This window comes from Spathaspora passalidarum, assembly GCF_000223485.1.
Source record: "Spathaspora passalidarum NRRL Y-27907 unplaced genomic scaffold SPAPAscaffold_2, whole genome shotgun sequence".
In the NCBI taxonomy this organism is placed as follows: Eukaryota; Fungi; Ascomycota; class Pichiomycetes; order Serinales; family Debaryomycetaceae; genus Spathaspora; species Spathaspora passalidarum.
The window spans coordinates 1,200,677-1,217,806 of NW_006767426.1; the positions used below are offsets into that span (position 1 = coordinate 1,200,677).

At 37.4% G+C, this 17,130-nt stretch overlaps 11 protein-coding genes across 11 annotated transcripts; 6 read left to right on the forward strand and 5 right to left on the reverse strand. All coding sequences in view use genetic code 12, as the record gives it.

The window, feature by feature from the left end:
- Window positions 1–215: 215 nt before the first annotated feature.
- On the forward strand, window positions 216–2,024 carry SPAPADRAFT_59641 (uncharacterized protein; the record flags this gene model as incomplete). Its single annotated transcript, XM_007373730.1, has 1 exon — window positions 216–2,024. The coding sequence occupies one exon, from the start codon at window positions 783–785 to the stop codon at window positions 963–965; it is 183 nt and encodes a 60-aa protein (XP_007373792.1).
- A 415-nt stretch (window positions 2,025–2,439) lies between these two features.
- SPAPADRAFT_65371 (uncharacterized protein) lies at window positions 2,440–5,141 on the reverse strand (the record flags this gene model as incomplete). Its single annotated transcript, XM_007373731.1, has 1 exon — window positions 2,440–5,141. The coding sequence occupies one exon, from the start codon at window positions 4,838–4,840 to the stop codon at window positions 3,752–3,754; it is 1,089 nt and encodes a 362-aa protein (XP_007373793.1).
- On the forward strand, window positions 2,469–4,222 carry IFE2 (Ife2p; the record flags this gene model as incomplete). The annotated part of the gene is made up of 1 exon (XM_007373732.1): window positions 2,469–4,222. The coding sequence occupies one exon, from the start codon at window positions 2,489–2,491 to the stop codon at window positions 3,605–3,607; it is 1,119 nt and encodes a 372-aa protein (XP_007373794.1).
- A 1,363-nt stretch (window positions 5,142–6,504) lies between the features above and the next one.
- On the reverse strand, window positions 6,505–7,508 carry YCP4 (flavodoxin-like fold family protein; the record flags this gene model as incomplete). The annotated part of the gene is made up of 1 exon (XM_007373733.1): window positions 6,505–7,508. The coding sequence occupies one exon, from the start codon at window positions 7,469–7,471 to the stop codon at window positions 6,608–6,610; it is 864 nt and encodes a 287-aa protein (XP_007373795.1).
- Window positions 7,509–8,697: 1,189 nt separating this feature from the next.
- On the forward strand, window positions 8,698–10,369 carry SPAPADRAFT_59645 (uncharacterized protein; the record flags this gene model as incomplete). Its single annotated transcript, XM_007373734.1, has 1 exon — window positions 8,698–10,369. The coding sequence occupies one exon, from the start codon at window positions 8,739–8,741 to the stop codon at window positions 9,339–9,341; it is 603 nt and encodes a 200-aa protein (XP_007373796.1).
- On the reverse strand, window positions 9,468–11,141 carry SPAPADRAFT_134196 (uncharacterized protein; the record flags this gene model as incomplete). Its single annotated transcript, XM_007373735.1, has 1 exon — window positions 9,468–11,141. One exon carries the CDS (start codon window positions 11,139–11,141, stop codon window positions 9,468–9,470), a length of 1,674 nt encoding a protein of 557 aa, XP_007373797.1.
- Window positions 11,142–11,673: 532 nt separating this feature from the next.
- Window positions 11,674–12,577, forward strand: PDX3 (pyridoxamine-phosphate oxidase; the record flags this gene model as incomplete). The annotated part of the gene is made up of 1 exon (XM_007373736.1): window positions 11,674–12,577. One exon carries the CDS (start codon window positions 11,721–11,723, stop codon window positions 12,525–12,527), a length of 807 nt encoding a protein of 268 aa, XP_007373798.1.
- A 14-nt stretch (window positions 12,578–12,591) lies between these two features.
- Window positions 12,592–13,188, reverse strand: SPAPADRAFT_135524 (mitochondrial 54S ribosomal protein bL32m; the record flags this gene model as incomplete). The annotated part of the gene is made up of 1 exon (XM_007373737.1): window positions 12,592–13,188. One exon carries the CDS (start codon window positions 13,186–13,188, stop codon window positions 12,592–12,594), a length of 597 nt encoding a protein of 198 aa, XP_007373799.1.
- Window positions 13,189–13,765: 577 nt separating this feature from the next.
- Window positions 13,766–14,900, forward strand: CDC10 (septin; the record flags this gene model as incomplete). Its single annotated transcript, XM_007373738.1, has 1 exon — window positions 13,766–14,900. One exon carries the CDS (start codon window positions 13,822–13,824, stop codon window positions 14,785–14,787), a length of 966 nt encoding a protein of 321 aa, XP_007373800.1.
- A 42-nt stretch (window positions 14,901–14,942) lies between these two features.
- On the forward strand, window positions 14,943–17,049 carry SPAPADRAFT_148774 (multifunctional nuclease; the record flags this gene model as incomplete). The annotated part of the gene is made up of 2 exons (XM_007373739.1): window positions 14,943–16,848; window positions 16,985–17,049. The coding sequence occupies one exon, from the start codon at window positions 14,985–14,987 to the stop codon at window positions 16,116–16,118; it is 1,134 nt and encodes a 377-aa protein (XP_007373801.1).
- Window positions 16,122–17,105, reverse strand: PRE6 (proteasome core particle subunit alpha 4; the record flags this gene model as incomplete). The annotated part of the gene is made up of 3 exons (XM_007373740.1): window positions 16,122–16,848; window positions 16,905–16,924; window positions 16,982–17,105. 3 exons carry the CDS (start codon window positions 17,014–17,016, stop codon window positions 16,154–16,156), a joined length of 750 nt encoding a protein of 249 aa, XP_007373802.1.
- Between the last annotated feature and the right edge of the window lie 25 nt (window positions 17,106–17,130).

A 17,130-nucleotide genomic window follows, 5' to 3' on the forward strand; every position in this document is an offset into this window, starting at 1 on the left:
CAAAAAAAGAATTGGGTGACTTTGTGAGTTACAACTGCAAATTTACAATTTATTTTCTGCGTTTTCAATGTCCTTCTGCAAGTGTATTTTTTTTCTACAATTTTTTAATTTTTTAGCTGCAGTCCCTCACTCTTGGTTTACAAAAAAAATTCAATCCTATAAAATCCGCTTGAAAAGTCTGTAAAATTTTGGTTAGTAGAAAACTTTTAAAACCATAAGTTCATTAGTACTTTGTTTTTGTTTTATTTGGTTTCGGTTCAATAGTTTTTTGATACTAGGGAAGCTTATCACGCTTGTGATCCTTTGAATCAACCACCCCAACCCTTAATTACAAAAGCCTACAACAAAAAAAAAAGAAACACCTCAATAAATTTGAGTTGCGTAAGTACTCCTAGACAAAAAAGTTGTTTACGCACACCCCAACCACATTCAGTGACACGACAAAGACAAGACAATTATTAATATATTAAGTGTCATACATTTGATTCCCGACGTAGTCATTCATCAACACTTTTAAAGCTAATTAATTTAATTTAAAAGGAGTCATTCCCTTATACTACTACGACTAACATTTATTTTTTGTTTGGTTTATTATTTTTTGCATTCATTTTCCCCCATTAATTAAATTTGCAATTTCAATATGACTTTCTAGGGCACTCACTGACCTTAGAAGAAATAGCGCAATTACAATCAAACAACATATATATATTAGTCACACTTATCTTTTATCAACAGAAAAGTTTGAAGCAAGAAAGGTAATATTACATTAACAAAAAAAAATCATGTCGTTATTCGGAACAAAGAAGAAGGAATCATCCAGAAGATCCTCAGTTGCTTCTAACTCGTCATCATCCTGCAAAGAATCGTTTGCAAGCTTTGACGAAAAGAAGGATTACGTAAGGAGATGTTCGTTGAAGAAGCACAAGTCGAAACCACAACCTTACACTTTCTGTTTGGGAAAGTAATTTGGAAAGGAAAAAGTTATTAACGGACAAAAAAGCGGAAAGCACTATATTCATTTCATCTGGTTTATTATTTATTTATTATTGAGTCTGTTTTCATTTTTATATATCTCTTTTTATATTTGTCTTTATTTGGAGTTAGTGTTTGGTTTTTACAATTTTTGATTCTAGTGCAAATGAAGCCACGATCTTTCATTTGTTCTACTTAGTATTTATATAATTTTTGAGTTGTATAATACCATACTGTTTGGGATATCTTTATTAAGCTTGACATTTCGTAGTTGAGGTTGTGCTACAATAGGACTCTCAACGGTATATTGAAACATGTGCGTTTCTCCTGAATATGAACAAGATTCTATTGAGAAGGAAACTCGAAAAGTATACTACAGGAAGAACGCATAATACAGGAGGTATCTGGAAGTATACAGATACCTGACCTCTTCAATAATTGCAAGGTTAACTCAAAAACGTGGCTATTACATGTGAATGTATGAAAGCTCGTAGAGTCAACTGGTCTCACAGAAGAAAAGAAACCATAACTGAACATAGCATTTCAACTGATCTCACGGGCTAGAGAGTACGTCCACACTAGGGTCGATTGACCAGCATGACCGCTCAATGCAAGTTGTCCCGGTTATTTAGCATAAGAAGAAGAAGAAAAGTATAGTTGAAAAGAAAAAATTTTTTCTTCTTCTTTAGTCTGCTTGAGAATGGAAAATTACTGTGTAAACACAAAATCTGCTTGATACATATATTTGTGTTCAACAAAACATCAAGGTTTACCCCTTATTATAACATCCTAGCTGTTTTAAACAACATAAAGTTAAACTAATATCACCAATAAAACCGCGTTACCACTTTCTAAAACCACGCATCTGGTAGCACAAACCCACCTTGATGCTTAATGATACTATCAGATCTAGAAGCTCGGCATCTCATGTCAAGATTTACATTTAATCATAAACAACGGTTGCTAAGTACTAACCATCAACAAAACCGTCTCAAAAACAGGTTGACCCGGAAGGGTGCAGCTTCTTCGTGATGTCAGTTTCTAAATCACCTGAGGATGGAATCATCCGGTTTTTCTCTCGTGACATAATTTTTTTGCGACATTTTTTTCTAAGATGAATACAATGCATTGTCTATGATGTCAGATGCAGGAAGCTACAGACCTGCCCAACCATAAGAAAAAACTCTAAAAGAGTAGAGAGTTATGAAGGTAAAAGTTCTCTTTGAAAACTATCGATTAGAGACTTTCTCCGAGCAGGTTGCACCGTTATATCCTTAATGACAGGTTTTAGAGATTTGCTGCAATATTGAGGAAATATGCGGATTAAAAAAAAATGTTTAGGGGGTTGCGAAATAATATCATCGCTTACTACGATGAAATTCGTGACTGACACACGCGGCCACCAGCCTCTGTGATAGTTATATAAACGCAATAATTTCTCTGTTTTCCTCATCACTTATTCGTCTCTCTTGTAATGTCATTATAAAACTTTTTAAAAAAAAATTTCTTTACTAAAATGAAGGCGGTTGAATATCATGGTCCTGGAAATCTCAGATTTGTCAAGGATAGACAAGAACCACAAATAGTCCATCCTCATGATGTTAAGATCAAGGTCAAATACGTGGGGATCTGTAGTCCTGATGTAAAAGAATATAAGGACTCGGTATTTTTCAAAGATGAAGTAGACCCTCTTTCGAAAAAGAAGAAAAAGGGACAAGTAATGGGTCATGAAGTACTGGGAAAGATTGTAGAAGTCGGACCCGAGGTCAAGGATCTTAAAGTGGGGCAATATGTGGTTTTAGAAGCTAATGGACATTGTCATGATAAGAAAATCTTGGAACAGAATGAAACATCAATATGTGATGCCTGTGCTGAAGGATGTTACAACTGTTGTCAGAAAAAGGGATATTACGGTTTGGGGTTTAGTGATGGAGGTATGGCCGAATATTTAGTTGTGGGAGATGCCCATGTGGTTCCATACCCTGAGAATATAATTCCTCCTGATGTAGCTACTTTAATGGAATCACTTGCAGTTAGTTGGCATGGTGTGAGAACTTCAAGAATAACCGAAGAGAAACCAGCTGATCGTTCGGCATTGGTGATTGGTGGTGGACCAATTGGACTTTCCACCGTATTGGCATTACGTGGACAGAATGTCGATAAGATTGTGGTTAGTGAACCGGAGCAGACAAGACGAGAAGTTGCAGAAAAGTTGGGTGCAAAAGTATTTGATCCTACAAATCGAACCAATTCAACTGATGATCTCATTAAACTTAGCGAAGAAAACCTAGGATATTCTTATGTCTACGATTGTTCTGGAAGAAGAGATAGCTTTGATACCATGTTATCATGTGTTAAACCCGGAGGAGTGGCTACTAATTTAACAATGTCTGCAGATAAAACAGTTAGACAATGGCCCATGACCTTGACTAAACATGAATGCATATTTAAGGGAAGTACTTCTTATGTCCGTGAAGATTTTAAAGAAATCATACTGGCATTTGAAGGAGGTGTGCTTGACCCCAAGGAAGTTCTGTTATTGATCTCAGACAAGAAGAACTTGGAAGAGGGAGTCGATGCTATTTCGCATTTGGCTAATACCAAGAAGGATGTCAAGATATTGTTGGCTCCTTAATTTGTTTGATAGAGTAGATTGTGTTTACGATTACAAATTGTTATTAAACCATAATGGGAATATCTATAATTATCCCCATATTGATAAAATTAAAACATATTAATGCAAATAAATAATTTCTTCAATTTCTCTAGCGAATTGCTTTCATTTACCCTTTTTCAAATAAGTATGCAATGAATCTATTTTGACCCGTTTAGACAAACCCACTCTAAACCTAGGTTGATTTGAACTGCAAAGGGACGAAAGCGGTTTGGATGCAAGACGTTTTCGTGCAGGCTTTGATCCTGGTGGCGGTGTTTTACTTTCTAGTTCATCTGAATCTATTTGAGTGGAAGTGCTAGCATTGTGCTCTTGCTGTGGAATGTCAATTTGTACCTCAGCTTCTGATTTCTGTTCATGCATTATTTCCACAACTTCCGCAGACTTCACTACTTCCACAACTTCCGCAGACTTCACTGCTTCTACAACTTCTGTAGATTTTACTTCTTCCTCTTCTAGCAGTAAATCGCATTGGGTAGAGCATTCCAATATTTCCTCAATGTTAAAATCAATCTCATCATCCATAGGTGACAATAGTTCTGAATTTTGTATTGCGCCTAATATATCATGCTTGTCAAACTCTTCCGATGACTCATCACTCTCTTGTATATTATTCTCAAACCTCTCATCATATTCATCATACTCCTCCCCCTTTTCTTCTTCTTCATGTATGGTATCTTCAAGTAGTAAAACATCATCATCATCGGATACTGCCTGCAGGAAACCGATCTGGGGCTGTGAAGTATAAAATTCGAGCTCACTATCTATAGGCATTGCCGCTAGATCCTCAGCATGGAAATTGTCGTTACTGATGCATGATAATTGCGATGAAATTTGCTCGTCTGGTAGTTTCTGGGAGTTCCAAGGTATACTTGTCTCAATGGTGTGGTTTGATGGTAAACACAGGGAGCTAACCAACTCAGAGACTTCCTCTTCACTATCCTCAACAACTTCATCACAGACTGATTGGACGAGTCTTGGGTCGAGTATAATTGATTCACGCAAGGGTGTTGGCTCAGTGTTGGAACGTAGGGGAATATTATTGAGTCGTTCCACTGGTTGCCTATTGGAGTTGTGGATGTAAGGTTTTATTCGTTTCAATTTAACTCTGGAATTTTCATCAGAAAATAGTGAACGGTCTGTTTCCTTAGATGAGACCGCTCGTGGTTGGAATATCTTTAGTTTGTCAAACATTTTGCGTGGAAATGATTGTATAGATTGAATTTGTGTTTGGTTGTAAAAATTCTGAAAAAAAAAAGTAAACTAATGTGATCGGATTAGTTATTGGAGGTTTAAATTATGTATCGCTGGCTCTAAGTTAATGTAACTAGGAAACTTCCTAGTCTGAATCGGAGATAAATACAGCAGCTATAGCGAAGGGTAAGTTGAAGTTCAAAGTTATATAAATACGGCAACCATCAACTACAGCCTTTTTTTTGTATGTATAGTTGTAGTAATTGCAATGACAAAAAAAACACGAGACGCGTTTAAAAAACCTTCCAATACCACTCTTTCTCTTCAAGCTTCATTCATTCAGTCTGGTATTAGTTAATACCGTTGAATTGATATCATGTATTCGTGTTCTTATATTGATCTTGCAACATATTTGATCTTTAATATCTCCTTGTAATCATATCTTTCCAAGAAACATATAGAGTTGCTTAATTTCCTTACCAATCAGATCGGCAGAATGTTACATCCTACCCGCAACATAAGAGAGTACCCCAGAACATCCTAATAAAGAAGAAGGAACTGTCAATGACAAAAGAGAGGGATACAACAGCTTGCAATGTCAAAGTCGAGTTGACTGTCTCATGGTCCTATTCTGAGAATATGGTCTGCAAGTTTACAAAGAATTAAGAGTGATGTATAACATAAAGAGACTAACGTCTCACCAAAACGCACATTCTTCTATTCCAGCAATTGTAAATGTATCAATATGGGATAGCACTCAACTAAGAGGTTCAAGCCGTATCCTTTTCCATTTTTTTTTACTTTTGAATGATTTCATTTTTTTTTGAAGGCAAAAAAAAACACAGCATGTGGCCGTTGCTCAGGATTACGTTCTAGTATAGGCTGGGTGGCTGGTATCTAAATCATTTTCGAATTCTTGCACAGGGGTGTTGTTGTTTTAACGTCCAATCCTTCTCGAAACTAGAAATTGATTTAAAATCTTTCCACATCCTGGATATTTTATCCGGATAAAATAGTTTATGCGTTAGTGAGCGTATGACTTACTGGGCAATGATCTACTTGAGAAATCATAGATGTTGGTTGTTTGGTGGGGACAATATAAAAGCAAGTGTCTGTATTTCCAAGTTTACTTGGTTGCGAAAAATGACTTGATTGCAATGTGTACAAACAAATTTATCTGGATATGGGGTGATATTTGAGTTGTTGATTCCGGTTAGGCTTTCCTAGAATTATTATTCACGTACAGGACTGTCCAATACTTTCCAAAGAAGTATGTTAATTGGGATCAATTGAGCTCAGCTATTACTGTCTAGATTTTTGCCACAAACAATTTGTAATTTCTTTATAGTTATTTGCAATGATTAAGGGGAATAAAGCTATGATGTCAGAGGTAAGAATTGTATGGAATGTGAATCAGTTCAAGGTAGACTGAATTTGAAGTTTCCTTTTCGAGGTATGTATCAGTGCATGTGTATTCACCACATAACTCTACTAACACAATTTTACTATTTGATTATAGTTAACCAGAATGCTGGTTAAGGTAATATTTATAATATTATTTAAATTTGGTAACGTAGGAATTTCGCCCTACCATCGTCTCTGTCCCCCACACTTATTGTGCCATCTACATGGTAGTGCAACAATGCCATTTTAACTAGTTTGATCAATATTAAATGTGCGTGATTCAATATTCTATTAGGTTAACTAACGCATCAACTATATGAAATAAAACTAATAATTTACAACTTTTTCTAAAAAGAATCTCTTTTACATGATTGTGCACTTACTACAGAATCCCTTTTCTTCCGATTCTACAGTTTGCTTGGATTGTTCAGCTCTCTTGGAAGCAGCAGCTTGGGTCTTGGAAGCAGCAGCTTGAGTGTTGGCAGCAGCAGCCTTGGCTTCACCCTTGGCATTGTTTGCGAGGTCACTAGCAGCTGGAGGAGCAACCAGGTCATCAACAGTTTTCTTGGTTGCACTAGCAGAAGAACCAGCAGCAGCAGCAGTCTTGGTAGCTGCCTTTTTACCTACAAACTTAATAGCGGAGGTTGCGAAATCAGTACCTTGAATCTTGGCCATTTCTAATTCAACTTCACTTGGTTGTCTTGAACCATCACCATTGGCATAAGTACCAGCACCATATGGAGAACCACCATGAACTTCATCAGCGGTGACTTGAGCATATGTCTTGGCATAACCCAATGGAATGTATGGCATACCATGATGAGCTAAATGTGACAAGGATAATCTGACAGTGGTTTCTTGACCACCACCTGGAGTACCTGTAGAAACGAAAATACCAGCTGGCTTACCATCCAATGCACCCTTCATCCACAAACCACCGGTGGCACCCCAGAATTCAAAATATTGAGCTGGAGCAGTACCGAATCTGGTTGGAATACCGAAGATAAATGCGTCATACTCTTCCAAGGTTTCCAAAGTAGCGACTGGGATGTCCTTTGGCTTAGGTGGAGCATGCATTTTTCCGAGGATTTCATCGGACAAGGTTTCTGGGATTTGGAAAATGTCAACGGTAGAAGCCAACTTGGATTCTTCGACCCCAGCCTTGACGGAACGAGCCAATTGAGTGATGTGACCGTATGTAGAGTATTGAATGATAGCAACCTTCATTATATTTAGGGGTAGGTTATTTAGAAACGAGTGTTTTCAAAGAGCAATTTTACTATTTTCAAAATTTACAGGGCGGAATTACTGGGTTTTATTAAGGGATTTTTAATAAAGCCGGAATGTAACAATTGGAAAAACTTGAATTTACTATTTTTGAAATTTTTTAGTGCCAATTAGTACAAGATTACAAATTTTATTTTTAAGCGCGGCGAAGGCACGCTACGGATACCGACATGAAAAATAATCAATGCTTAGTTTGCACTAAAACTTGGTGGTGATGAGTAAGCCATACTTAGCTCATGCGATACAGTAAATAAGCAACCAAAGCAATTGGATTACCAGCTCAGTTGACTGTCCCTGTCAAAGCAATTGTAAGTTCAGCCAGCTCTTGTTTTTTTTTTCTGGGGCGTGGAGGGGAGGGCGATGAGGACTCTCCCCCCCCTGAAATTGACAATGTGAAATTACGTGAGTTTTCCAAAATTGTTGTTGGATCTTTTATTTCCAAAGCAATTGAATACGACAGTCCTTCCCCATTCTGGTAGTCATTCAAATCTAGTAAGATCAAAAAAGTGTAGATATAGAAGAGTGGCAAAGAATCAAGAGGAAATATAATGTTGTGATTTGCAGCCGTTTACTGTCATACTATGGCTAGTCAAGCTTGCTCGGTGATAATTGACTTCCCAGCCGAATAATCAAGTTTTGTACTAAAATTTATGTAATTTACCACAATGATTTGTCAGTAGTTTTTATCGCGTTTCGTATACAGAGCCACGATGTCGTTCAAGGGTTTTCATTGTTTTAGTGTTTTTTTTTTTTCAAGTTTGTTATTTTGCATTCCACTTTACTAAAAAATTATTAATGTCTGTTGACACCCACAAAAAAAATGCTTATTCAGATTACAAATAAATTAGTAAGAGGACGTAAAGCTGCAACCACCAATGAAATTAACAATTGAGCCCCCCAAATTGTTTGTCGTTTACGGCCGCTATGAGCGGATTGATGTAATTGCGCCACATTGTGACAAATGTTTACCTTTGGGAACGGACGGAAAAATCTTATTCTTGGCTATCTAAAAATTTTAACGGTAAGTCCTCGATCGGTTCTCTTTTTTTTTTTTTTTATTTTACAAATTTGTTACTATTTCATATCCGGGGCTTGTCATCCCCTTTTTGAAAAACTATTTAAACAAACCAGTTCTCGCTTTTCTGTGTTTGCAATTCTATCTACTATCATCAATTGATACATTAAAAAAACAAAAACATAAATCACAATGGCTCCAAAGGTTGCAATTATCATTTACTCGATGTACCACCACATCGCCACTTTAGCTGAAGAAGAAAAGAAGGGTATCGAAGCTGCCGGTGGTCATGCTACCATTTTCCAAGTTCCAGAAACTTTATCTGATGAAGTTTTAGGCTTGTTACATGCTCCACCAAAGCCAAACTACCCAATTGCTACCAACGAAACTTTGGAAGAATACGACGCCTTCCTTTTCGGTATTCCAACCAGATACGGTAACTACCCAGCCCAATTCAAGGCTTTCTGGGATGCCACTGGTGGTTTATGGATGAAGGGTGCCCTTCACGGTAAGGTTGCCGGTCTCTTCGTTTCTACCGGTACCCAAGGTGGTGGTCAAGAAACCACTGCTTTAAACGCTTTATCCGTTTTAGTTCACCACGGTATCATCTACGTTCCATTCGGTTACGCTAACGCTTTCCCATTACAAACCAAGATTGATGAAGTCCACGGTGGTTCTCCATACGGTGCTGGTACTTTTGCTGGTCCAGATGGTTCCAGACAACCATCTGACTTGGAAAAGGAAATTGCCAGAATCCAAGGTAAGAGTTTCTACGAAAAGATTCAAAAATTCTAAATTAGCTTATAAATAGTTTAATTAGATCGTTTTTTTTAAATGTTGAACAAAGATGTAGTTATGAATAATTGTTTGTTATTTTGTACACGCATTAATTATATACTCTTCTGCTGGATGCTAAAAGAATCACTCTTCATCACTGCTCTCGTCGAATCCAAACGAGAATGCACTATTTGATGCAGGTTCAGTCAACCTTTCCCAAGCCTTACTTTTCCCATTCTCCTTTTCATATGCCTTTAATTCAATCTTTTGCAATTTAACCAAAGCTTCATCCAATTGCGATTCCATACCATTAAGTTTTAACAAATAACCAAACAATTCAAAAATGGGCATGGCAGGAAGATCTGCTATTTCTCCACAATCTTCATTAACGTCAATGTTTAACGAGTCGAACACGTCCACATATTTCTGGAATGATGGCTCATCGGCTCCATGCTTCAAAAGATAGTGTAACGTCAGATTAATCTCTCTTGGTCTAAACCCGCTAACTTGGCCCTGTTTATTCTTTAAGAAATCCAAGGCATTGGCTAATTTTGAAATAGGGACAAAGTTTTGAGTTATTGCAATGGAATCATCGATATTGATGACGCTATGCCACCATCCACTAGGCACATACATACATTCGCCGGGGAAGGTAACTCCAATAACACATTCCGCGATCTTGAGCGAATCGTTAAAGAATCCGGAAAGGACCCATTCGGCAATTCCAACTGGTGATGTGACTTCGCTTTCTTCGTCATCAGTAGATACTCCCGGTGGGGTAATATGTGGTGGAAGCATGATCCAGAGCTTACGTCCAGTAATGGCTACATTCCAGGCACATGTGTAGTTTGGATCTTTATGAAACGTGGAACCGGATCGGGCCGATCCCATGATCAACCAGGCATGGTCGGGACGACATGTGAATTGTTCTTCTTTAGTGAATACTGTGAAGAGATCTTGTTGGAATATTGCTGGTGGTGTGTATTCTTTTCGAAGAGTCTGCATGGCGATGGAGTTACAGTCGAAGAGATAGAGTGGGTTTTCGTCTTTGTTGTTTTGCAAGTATTGGCTAAATTTGTTAAGATCCCATTCCACTGCCTCTTGACGGAATTTCACATCCAGATATTCTTTAATTAATTGAGGAAATGTCCATTGGGGCCATCGTTGAGGATCACTGTTGGTAAGTATGAATGGCGTGTCATGGTAGTTCGTGTTGAAATCTGTAATCAGTAAATCAGCTTCGTTTATTCGTAAGATTCTTCCCTGTGGGAGTTTTCCAAGCTGTCCTAACAACGAATCGTGATGATAAGTTTCTTCTTCATGAAGGATTTTGGTAAATACTTTAGCATAGTTTATTTGAGAACATTGGAAGGGCCTATAAAGCACATCAGAGCAAAGGAGGTTATCTTGAAGCTGAATATCTGCTGAATCGTGAATCCCCAACACGGTATTTCTCCATGATCCCAACCATGGTTGGTGGGTATACATTGTGATGTCTTTTACATATAATTTCTTCCATAGTTCTTCATCATACAAAAATGCATAAAATATCCTGGAAGTATGTGCTAAACTTCGGAGCGATTCCACATCATCGACATAGCTAAGAACTTCCTGGATTAGTTCATCGGGAAAGGAAGCAAATGCCCCAAGTAATGCATCTCTTACTTTAGTCAAGGCGATGTCGTCGTTCAAAAGGGAGTTCCCACTTGGTTTTACGTTTAGGGGGTGTCGTCCACTGACACTAAACACCGATATGGATCTCGGGTTATTAGGATACACGTAAACTTTCCTACGTTTGGGTTCTGAATCTGTAGTCATCGGTTGTTATAGGTTATGATAGCTGTATTGGCTGTGAAAAAAATTTTTAAACCGTCTTTTTTTTTATTGTTTTTATTTTTAATTTTTTTTTTTGATGATTTGATTTTAAATCTCCTGACAAATGTCGGGGAAGTAACGATGACCGATAAATATTTTCCCAGGAGTCAAATTTGATGAAAAGACTCTGGAAAGGCCGGAAGCGGGCGATACTAATCTGATATTCGTAGTGAATATAGATCAGATAGAGTTATGAAGAAGAATATACAGTTGAAGTAGGCTGTTGCGGGGTCTATGTAATTAAACGAGGTAACAATTTGTATAGTGTAATTATAATTGCCCATTATAAACCTTGCTAACAATATACTATCTTATCAAAGGGTACAACCTAAACGGGTATATCACGCGCCATAGAATCATCGCCAAAACTACCAAGTTTGGCATAGTTTGACCTAAAGTTTAAAAATCATGACCGGATTTTTCTCTTGGGTGGTGTGGTCGCCAATGACGCTGTGAAAAATCACATATATTTTTTTTTTGCTCTATTTATATTAGTCACAATCGCAGAGAATATTCTGGTAAATGTTCAAACAAGTTGTTAAACAGAACTTAAGACAAGCAGGAAACATCACAAAAGCATCAATCATGGCCACACCTGTTCGTAACATGTCCAACGGAAACAGACCAGAGGACCCAGAAACCACTACCCAACAACCGATTCTTTTTGCACCTCCCACTTATCAATATACCAAGGGGAAATTGGCAGAGTCGGATTGTGAATCTGATCCATTCATGGAGTTCAACAAGTGGTTTAAAGAAGCCCAAGAGCAACTTCCTGAAGGATCCGATATTATTGTGGAAGCCATGAACTTCTCCACTGCTAGATTACCTAGTGGAAGAGTGTCATCGAGAATTGTCTTGTTGAAAGAATTGGACAAGTATGGGTTCATTGTTTATTCCAACTGGAACACTTCCAAGAAGGCTGCTGATTTTGAAACCAACAAATATGCCAGTTTGACATTCTTTTGGCCTCATGTACAAAGACAAGTCCGTGTCGAGGGGATTATGGAACATGTCACGAGAGAAACTTCCCAACGATATTTCAACACTCGTCCTCGTGGTTCCAAGATCGGGGCATGGTCTAGTCCTCAAAGTTCCGTGATTCAATCTAGAGACGATTTGAATGAAATTAATGACAAATACAAACAAGAATTTAAGGACTTGAAAGACGAAGAAATTCCATGTCCTGATTTCTGGGGAGGTATTAGAATCGAGCCATTAGAAGTCGAATTCTGGCAAGGTGGGTTAAGTAGATTGCATGATCGTATCACTTATAGAAGGGAACGCAAGGAAGACACCGAATGGGAAATTGTTAGACTTGCTCCATAGATTTTATACTGTTTTTATATTTAAAAAATATATTTTATATATATATATACAAGAAATGGTTTGTCTAATTATACCACTTTTTCTTTTCACGCATTAATTTCTCCTTATCAAACATCAAAGGTTCTTCTCTCTTTGGAACATAATCCTTCTTTTTCAACTGATGTTCATGGGCACTGATATTCTTGCCAGGATACAAGATTCTGGCATCAGTTGGGTCTATATCAGCTTGGGGATCTACAGCATCTTTAATGATTCCATTTTCTCTTTTTAATCCCTTTAAGAAAGTTCTGATCTCAGCAAAACAGTACATGCACATGAAATGTGATCTCTTGACTCTACCACAGGCAGAACATCTGACAATATTGTGTAATGGTTGCACTTGTTTGTTTCCAGGAGCATATAATTTAGTTCTATGACGACGGTATGACATCTTCTTCTTAGGAACAGCACGCAAGATTCCGTTATCAATCATGAATGGTGGTTCTCCGTCATTATTGTGTAAATGTTCAGCAAGTTCTTCTAAACGAGGATCAATTTCCGATGCTGGGGCCTCAGAGACAGTTTCCCCGATTCTGATGCTTATAGCTGGAAGACGTGGGATAATATTAAGGAGTGACTCGTGAGCTATGGCAATAGCCCCGAATCTGAATGCTAACGACATGATCTCGGTAAAGGTCTATCTCTAGCTTACTATTGGTACAACGAAAATTTTTCAATATATTTTGCGATCAGAAAAAACCATAGTGAAGGTCGTGCAAAATGGAGAAATATCTGTTAACCCCAAAGGGTGTAGTCGGAGTTCTATATAACAGAGTATATATGGCAACGAGTGGTTGATTTTGTAATGTGAATCAAGATTGCAACTGTAAGTTATATGAAAGGAAATCCAATGGTGATATCCTGAACTTTTGATCTTTGCTTCAAATTATTATCTATAAGGGGTGAGGTTTCTACATAACATAATATTACTGCAAAAATTTTTAAAAATTATTCTGTCAAGACATTTCCATAAAACACAGTATAACTTTGCTAAACTGATATGTAATAACTTAAAACTGAATCATATTTATAAAAAACTCTTAATATCTTTCTATTTACTCGCTTTCGTCCCATTGAAATACTTACCGTTAAAACGTCATACATAAAAGGTCGTCCATTTACCAAAAGATTCACCCGATTAATTTTTTTTGTTTACCAAAGTTTAATTTGGGCGCGTTTACAAATTTTCTTTTGATTCAATTCAACTTACAACCACCAAACCAGCGGTTAACAACATATATACATATAGCCAAGCATGTCTGTAGAAGTCCCTGAAGTGAAAGAACCCAGTAAATATGTTGGGTTTGATTCTATCACCAACCAAATTGAAAGTAGATTATTGAAGCGTGGATTCCAATTCAACATTATGGTTGTCGGCAGAAGTGGATTAGGTAAGAGTACGTTGGTTAACACATTGTTTTCATCCAAATTGACTGAATCTCATGGAAGAAGAAGTCCAACTGATCCTATTGAAAAGACTACTGAGATTGAAGTCAGCAGTCATACCTTGATCGAAAATAATGTTAGATTGAATATTAATGTTATTGACACTCCTGGGTTTGGCGATCAAATTAATAACGAAAAATGTTGGGAACCTTTGGTTAAGTATGTCAAGGAACAACACTCACAATATTTAAGAAGAGAATTAACCGCCCAAAGAGAAAGATATTTGCCTGATACTCGTGTTCATTGTATTTTATACTTTATTGCTCCAAATGGTCAAAAGTTGAGACAATTGGATGTTCAAGCATTGAAGAAATTGCTGGAAATTGCCAATGTTGTTCCTGTAATTGCCAAATCCGACGCTTTAACTCTCGAAGAAAGAAGTGAGTTCAAGAAGCTTTTACAAAAGGAGTTTGCCAAGTATAAATTCAACATATACCCTTATGATAGCGATGAATTGTATGATGATGAAAGACAATTGAATGAAGATATAAAGTCATTGATTCCATTTGCTATTGCTGGTTCTGAAAAAGTAGTTCAAATAGATGGCGAAAAAACCAGAGTAAGAACTACCAGATGGGGTTCTATCAACATTGAAGACGTTAGTCAATGTGAATTTGTGTTTTTAAGAGATTTCTTGACTAGAACTCATTTGCAAGATTTGATTGAAACTACTGCTGTTGTTCACTATGAAACTTTTAGAACTAAACAATTAATTGCCTTGAAGGAAAACAATACCAACAGGCAATCGGGAAACCCAATTCCAGAAAAGCATTAAGCTGGTCATTTTACTTCATTTTTTTCTTTTTTTTTATAGTATATAAAATGTATGCTCTTTCTTATTGCAATAAATTCTTGGTATAGTTGAAAAAATAGCAAACCCGCGTAAGTAAAAACGCGTTTCACTTTTTTTTTTTTTTTAATTTCCAAAATAGAATAAACTCTTCCCCACTTAGTTCTATAGACATCATCACCATGGGAGTTAAAGGTCTTAATCAACTAATCAAAGAGCATTCACCATCAGCATACAAGGAATTCCAATTAAAGAATCTATTTGGGAGAAAAGTTGCCATCGATGCACTGATGTGTCTTTATCAATTCCTTATTGCTGTCCGTCAGTCCGATGGGCAGCAATTGACCAATGAAGACGGAGAAACTACGTCACATCTCTCTGGTTTGTTCTACCGTACCATTCGTCTTGTTGAGAACAATATCAAGCCTGTGTATGTGTTTGACGGGAAGCCGCCTGTGCTTAAAGGTGGAGAATTAGAGAAGAGATTACAAAGAAGAGAAGAAGCCCAGAAACAGATGGATTCCATCAAAGATGAAGGAACAGTGGCTGAAGTCATGAAGTTTGAAAAGAGATTAGTAAGAGTGTCTCGTCAACAGAATGATGAAGCCAGAAAATTATTGGAGTTGATGGGGATCCCTATAGTTAACGCACCCTGTGAAGCCGAAGCTCAATGTGCCGAACTTGCTCGTGGTGGTAAAGTGTTTGCGGCTGCCTCCGAAGATATGGATACTTTATGTTATGAACCTCCTTATTTATTAAGACATTTAACATTTGCCGAAGCAAGAAAGATGCCCATCGATCAAATCACATATTCTGAAGCAATTGCAGGGTTGGATATGACTAAAGAACAGTTTATTGATTTGTGTATTTTATTAGGGTGTGATTATTGTGAAACTATTAAAGGGGTAGGTCCAGTTACTGCATTCAAGTTGATCAAGGAACACGGTTCTTTGGATAAGATTGTCGAGTATATTAACAGCAATCCTGAAAAAACCAAGTTTAAAGTTCCAGAAAACTGGCCATATGACGAAGCAAGACAGTTGTTTCTCAAACCTGAAGTCACTGAAGCTAGTGAAGTTACATTAAAATGGAAGGAACCGGATGTAGAGGGGTTAATCCAATACATGGTTAAAGAAAAGGGATTCAGCGAAGAAAGAATACGCAGTGGGGCAGAAAAGTTAAAGAAGGGATTAAAAGCAGGCGTCCAAGGACGATTAGATGGATTCTTCTCGGTAGTTAAACCAGCTGGTACTCCTGATTCCAAAAAGAGAAAAACAGAGACCAGTTCCAAAAACAATAAAAAGAAGAGAAGATAATTGTATAATATGTAACATGTATATTAAAGTAAGGTTTAATCTTTCTTTGGCTTCTTCTTTTCAGCCTCAGCTTCCTTTTCAGCTTCAATTTCATCTACATACTTCTTAATCTCATCAACATCTAAATTTTGAATGGCATTGCCTGGTCTCAACACTGAAACTTCAATATTCTTGGCTCCAGTTTGCACCACTTCCAATAATGATTTAACTGTCAATTTAATAGTTTCTTCTTCACTCAAATCTTCTTGATAATGTTTTTCCAAGAATTCCTTGACAGTTTTAGATGATCTACCAATAGCATGGGCCTTCCAGGCATTATATACCCCTGAAGGTTCAGTTTGGTATAATCTAGGCACAGTATCATTCTTATCGAACCCTGCAATAAGAGTGGCAATCCCGAAGGGACGAACACCACCCGATTGGGTATATTTCTGTTGAACTCCAGCCACGTACTTGGTCAAGTATTCAATGGAGACAGCGTCTTCCAAGGTTAATCTATATGATTGGGCTTCGACTCTCGCCTTATCCACTAATATTCTTGCATCAGCATTGAGCCCAGCAAATGCCAAAAGGATGTGATTGTCAACTTTACAGATCTTGGAAGGGGTGATTCGGGGGTCCTGTAATTTAAGCGTGGTTCTCTTTTCGCATCCCAATACCACGGTAGATTTACCCTTGACCCCAACGGCACAAGTACCTCGTTTCACGGCCTCTGAGGCGTATTCAACTTCTAGAATGTGTGTTAGTAAGTGTTTCAACTGCAAGATTGAAATTAAGTTGACATACGGAAAACATGTCCATCTGGGCTGTACAGGTGTTAGTAAACTAGAACTAGAAACATCAATTGGATCAGGTATACATACGAGAAAATAGATAATGCACTGTCGTAACCACTCATTGTGACTTGGTCTGTATAATGTGTTTATGTATTACTTGTCAATTGGTTGTAAATAGTGTTCAATTTTTTGCCCTCCAAATTTCGTCTTCAAAAAAAAAAAAAATATCAGGGCGC